Below are 5775 nucleotides of genomic sequence, written 5' to 3'. Positions count from 1 at the left end.
CCATCCTCGGCGTCCCCAAATTGCTCGCCACTACGGAATTATTGTCAGCTCACAAAGAGCAAGTGGCTGTCAGAGCCCTACAACGCCTCTTGCGCTCCCGCGCTCCGTCCACTGTCGCCCCCTCCAGCATAAGAAAAGGGGACACTGTCCTGTTCTGTTACCGGTCAACTAAACAGAACGAACCCGATGAGTGGCTGGAAGGCACAGTACAGTCAACCCATCCTGAACTCGTTGAAATTCGACGGAGCAGCCGCGGTCCCGCTTGTCGAGTTGCCTACGAAGACATTCGACTACTGCCACAGTCTCCACTCACTAAACGCTTGATGGAATCTGTAGTCGACGACTACCTCGACTTGCCGGATGGGGGGGAGATAGATGTACATGCACATCCGGCAAACAGCAGACCTCACACAAACGCAATGATGACATCCAACGTTGTCCTGAAAAGCGAGGGAGAGGAACGAGCGTCAAGAGACATTGGAGAGTATGCCACCAACCCATCTCGACGCATGCCTAATGAACTGAGATCAACACTCCAGAGCAATGACCAACAGACTCTACAGGAAATATACCACGCAATCGGAATAGGCAATTAACGAGCAGAGATCTCGAGTTCGCCCCTGCTTGGGTAATACAAAAAGCTATGCAGACAGAACACAGAAACAATTGGCAAGACGCGTACGAAGAAATAAAGGACAAGGACGTCCCACGCAACTCGAACATCATCTCCTCGCGTGCGCTCTTCAAAATTAAAGAGTCTGAAGACGACTCACTGGTAATGAAGGCAAGGTTCGTTCTCCACGGAAACCGCGACCGCGAGAAAGACGATATTTGCAAGGACTCGGCATCCGCCGACATGACGATATTCCGTCTGGTCCTCATCCTCGGTGTCATCTTGAACTTCACCTTTGGAGTGGCTGACATAAAGGGAGCTTACATGCAGAGCGGGCCAGCTAAGAGGGAGATATACGTCAGGCCCCGAAAAGATTGGACGACGACACGACACACTCTTTGGAAGCTATTAAAACTCCCATACGGTATCGTTGAGGCAGGGAGGCAGTGGCTCAAGACCATCGAAGAATGGATGCTGAGCGTCTTCAAACTGGAGCGCATCTTTGGTGTAAACCAATTGTTTGTTAAAAGAGACCAAAGAAACAAGGTGATAGTGATCGTTGCCAAAGACGATGTGCTTGTTTAAGACCGTAAAGTCATGAAATTCAAAACTTCATGCAAAATTTGAAGACAAATTTTGAGGTCGGAAAAATCCGCATCGGTGAAAATTTCATGTTCAATGGTTGTGAAGTTGAGATTGACAAGCAAGGGAATGCCAAGCTTTCCATGGATAAATATACTCGCAGGTTAAAACCCCTGCAGATTTCCAGGTCACGGAGACAAGAAATCGATACGCGTGACAACGAAAGAGAAGTATCATAATACAGGTCATTAGCTGGTACCTTAATGTACTTGGGTAGTGGCGTCATGCCACAAGCGGCCCTTGTCACATCCCGTATGCAACAAAGGCTAGGAGACCTACGCGTCAAACACCTCATTGACGCGAACGCCATGCTGTCTGATCTCCTAAATCTCAGCCCCATGATCTGCTTTCTTAATCCAGGACAAATCCGCAGCGTTATTCTTACCACTCTGTCAGACGCCTCACATGGCGGTACCGAATTCGACTATGGACAGAGCGGAATAATTTCAGGGTTGAAGATCGACACAACCCAAAACGCTTCGCCAATTTTCCACTCCTTGTCGTGGACCAGTCACAAACAGCACTGCGTCACTTACTCATCTTTGGAGCAGAGATACTCGCATGTTCATACGCGGAAGATAGAGGGCATGACCTCAAAGAGTCATTCAAATCGATCATCCCCAACTCCAAAATCAAACACGAGGTCCTTGTGGATTTGCGTCCGCTGTTTCACACCATCACAACACTACACGAGGCGCAAGAATACCGCCTTCGTAAAACAGTGACAAGGATCAGAAATGCTTTCGAATCTTAGGAACTTGATTCCATCAGATGGGTCCCCGGAACGGCAAACGTCGCCGAAGTATTGGCAAAGAGAAGCCTCAGCCTTTCCAAGTCTCTAACTGAAATGTTGAATGATGGACATTGGAATGTCCATCTCAAAAGGAGCTACCATCATAAAGCCGCAGATTACAACTAGACGCATGATTTTCGAACGACTTCGATCTAGTTAGATCGAGTGGGGGTGTGTGAATCATGCTCGACGTGAATACACTTAGTCGGACCTACATTGCCCTTACGTCTGTAGTGCCCATTGCGTATTATCAATTCATATGTGTCCTTGTATTTACTCTACAGAACGGTCGTGTAATCCACATACTTAAAGGATAGTGCTCCGCAATAAACAACGGTGGGAGGAGGAGCATCCACCCGGCTTGTGCCGAATCTTTTGCTTGCGCTTGGAGAGGTCAACTCTCCTCACCACTGCTCTATCATAGGCCCTCGATAGCCTCTAACCATGGACATATCCAATCACGCCTCGAGGGCCCATCCGACAGCTGTACAGTATAAAATGCCCAGCTATCATCTTTGCAAATATAGCGATACTTGTTTTCGATAGCAACGCTCCAACTCAGTTTACTGTATAAAAAGGGTTCGTGTACCACTGCTGTGCTCTTATTTCACAATGAACGGGAATGGTGGTGTCTCCTCAATTTATTAGTGGAGGCAACCCAAGATCGGGCTTCTTATTAGTTTTCTCCTGTAGACAAACGTGTACAGAAGAAAAACCATATGTGAACAAATATTCTCAACCCATTGAATTGTTGCTTTTGAATACAAAGTAGGACAGGGCGGACAACATAACGAAAAGCATCAGCCCAACAGACAATCGTACTTGTCCTTCTATAACTTGGCTGATGAGCAACAAAATTCTACATGATGCCTCCTTAGCTGAAGACTAGAAAAATCCTTGAAAATGTTTAAGGTGTGCAAATATGGGACATGTCAAAAGCAATAAACGGCCTTCCAAACTGTCGAATCTGCGCAACTTTTTGTGTACAGTTTGAGAAACATGTTGAAACTTCGTAAACCCACGGTCGGACTGGACAGAATTGTTTGCTGCCCAACTCCATGCCTATGGAGATGTAACAATTGATCCTCTGAATGATTTCATTTTTCAATGCAATAGGCGGTAGGGTCAGTTAATATTTAATAAAATAAAAACAATAGACAGCCCTCATTCTGTTGCTCTAATTATCAAGATAAATCTGAGCAAGCGCTCGAATTGGAAGCATCTGTACAGATAGACAGACATTCGTTCCACGGTTGAAATTACTGTACGCTTTCATTTCTTCTTTCATCGTTTCGTTTCGTGACCACAATACATACACTGGAACTCATCTCACTTATGCTACTCAAAATCCTTCCTAACGGAGGTGCATAGGGAGAGGCGTTCTATCAAACGACTGCATCCCATCAACACACTTTTGGACAACCAACAGAACGTTGATGACTTAGGAATGGTCTGACTAATTCCGCGATTTTGCAAATTGGTCTCCGATTGTACTGAAGGGGACCGTGCCAAACCCCACGCCTAGGTCTAAAGAACACTTAGTGCCACGACTATCCTCCTCCTTTCATCTCTGAGCCCAAACCAATCAATACGCATCTGTTTCTTTCCGCCAGGCATAATGCGCAAAGATCGAGAGTATAGAAGGCATGGCAATTTGGCTTCTTCAACGAGCAAGCGGGTATCATCGTGGTTGTTCTTCTGGTCTGGAATGCTTCTCGTGATAAGTTTTTTTCAGCTCCGAACTCCGAAAATTGGTTCTTACGATGGAGGTGTGAGACAACTTCCGGAACACGCAGAAGGCGAACAGATTGGGGATTATAGTGATAGACTGGATCAGTACAGCCTGGAGATTTTCTCCGCACCAAAACCATTCGTCGGTGAGGACAAAGCTAACAACGAACGTGCCATCAAATCCTGGTTGCGTCTGAAACCAAAACCGAAAGTAACGCTTTTGGGATATGAGGCAGGATATGATGAAGCTGCCCGAGAATTTGGCATAGGTATTGAAAGAAGAGTTGACAAGAACTTTCTGGGGGTACCCTTGTTCAATTCTATGCTTCAAAGAGCGAACGACTCGAAGGAGATGATAACTGTAATTATTAATGGAGACATCCTTCTGTTCGATGACTTTACTCAAACTCTAAGAAAAGTTGTTTCGAACTTCGAACACTTCTTGGTAGTGGGTGCTCGATATGACGTTGACAAACTACCCGAAAATTTAGACGAAAGCGATCCCCAGTATACTCGCAAGATTCGAGAACATGTTCTTTCAACAGGCACGTTGCATACATATGGAGGAATGGATGTTTGGGCTTGGAATTCGAACGGACCCAGGCTCTTTGACCCCGTCATGCCGCATTTTATTTTTGGAAGAGGAAAGTACGATAACTGGCTTACCCATGAAACCATCTCTGCTGGTCGTCGACAAGTTGTGGATGCTTCTGAAACTTGCTTAACTGTTCACATTCGGCACGACTACCATTTGGTCACAGGGAACGCGAACCAAAAGCCAAAACGAAATCTGCTTGGAGCTTTCTGGTCTGAAGGAAAAAAGTCAAAATTTGAGCTGTTCATCAACATTTATCTCAGCTTGCACGTTGGTTCATATACCAACCAAATGGGAAATGTGTTGTTTGCCCCCTGGAAACTGTCTCTGTGCCTAGAGCCAACAGGCATGTGCTTACTTAAACGGAAGCGGCCAGGAATATGCAACTGTGAGTTTTCTAGTTTTGTCGGAAACACGCAGACAGACCCCGTTGTCAAGAATGGTTCGAGAGTAATACGATGTGGTATGATTTCAGTCGAGACCAAAGATAACTTTGTCATTCCAGTTCTTCCACCGGAAGGATCGACGGAAGCACCTGCATTTGGTCTCCCTCTAACCATGCAATCAGTGGTAGAACGTGTCATCATCAATAACACAATAATATTGTCTGCTCTCAATTATGGCTACCGAGGAATAATGATGAACTGGGTATGCAACATGCGACATTTGGGGATCACGAACTTCGTCATTGCTGCACTTGATGCGGATCTTTACAAATTCGCGTACACAAGAAGTTTGCCAACTTATCTCGAGAACACAATTTTTGCTGGTCTGAACTCATCTCTTATAGCAGACGCGTCCTACGGTTCCGATTCATTCAAGCAGTTGACGAAAATGAAGTCGAGGGTAGTAGTACGTCTGTTGAAGGAAGGATATAATGTCGTGTGGACTGATAGTGATATCATCTACTTCAGAAATCCGTTACAAGATATGTGGAACTACAACGTTGATCTGGTCATTCAAACGAATGCTCCAGATAATGAACCCATGAATGGTAGACGGAGGCTGAATTCCGGATTCTATCTGGCTAGGAGTAATGGCCCGACCATTCAAGCTTTCGAGGATATCATCAAGTTTGCATCCAAATCGAGAATGTCTGAACAGCCTTGCTTCTACGATGTTATGTGCGGGAAAGAAGGACAAACAGCAGAAGGAGATAACACATGTAGGTACAATGGGATGGTCGTGAAGTTATTAGACCGACATCTCTATCCAAATGGAATTACGGACGGAATATGGGATGTCCCAGCTGGCAAAATTCCAGACATGTTTCCAAACTTATTTATTCTTCACAACAACTGGGTCAAAGGGGCAGACGGGAAGCGATTGCGGTTTGAAAAGCATGGTTTTATTCTTTACGACAAGGAATCTGAACTTTGTGTATATCCAGAAACTTGGTAG

At 45.4% G+C, this 5775-nt stretch overlaps 1 protein-coding gene across 1 annotated transcript; it reads left to right on the top strand.

Annotated features, from left to right (window-relative positions):
• Nucleotides 1-3666: 3666 nt before the first annotated feature.
• On the top strand, nt 3667-5775 carry CHC_T00008275001 (glycosyl transferase family GT77 hemi-cellulose cell wall biosynthesis). Its single transcript, XM_005709876.1, has one exon. The coding sequence runs from the start codon at nt 3667-3669 to the stop codon at nt 5773-5775; it is 2109 nt and encodes a 702-aa protein (XP_005709933.1).

The sequence above is a fragment of the Chondrus crispus genome, genomic scaffold (genome assembly GCF_000350225.1).
Source record: "Chondrus crispus Stackhouse genomic scaffold, scaffold_52, whole genome shotgun sequence".
Taxonomy (NCBI): Eukaryota; Rhodophyta; class Florideophyceae; order Gigartinales; family Gigartinaceae; genus Chondrus; species Chondrus crispus.
Note: the sequence above shows the minus strand (reverse complement) of the source record. Positions and strands in the feature narration are given on the sequence as shown.

Coding starts and splice junctions, on each gene's coding strand:
- CHC_T00008275001 (XM_005709876.1), top strand. CDS start 3,667: ATGCGCAAAGATCGAGAGTATAGAAGGCATGGCAATTTGGCTTCTTCA.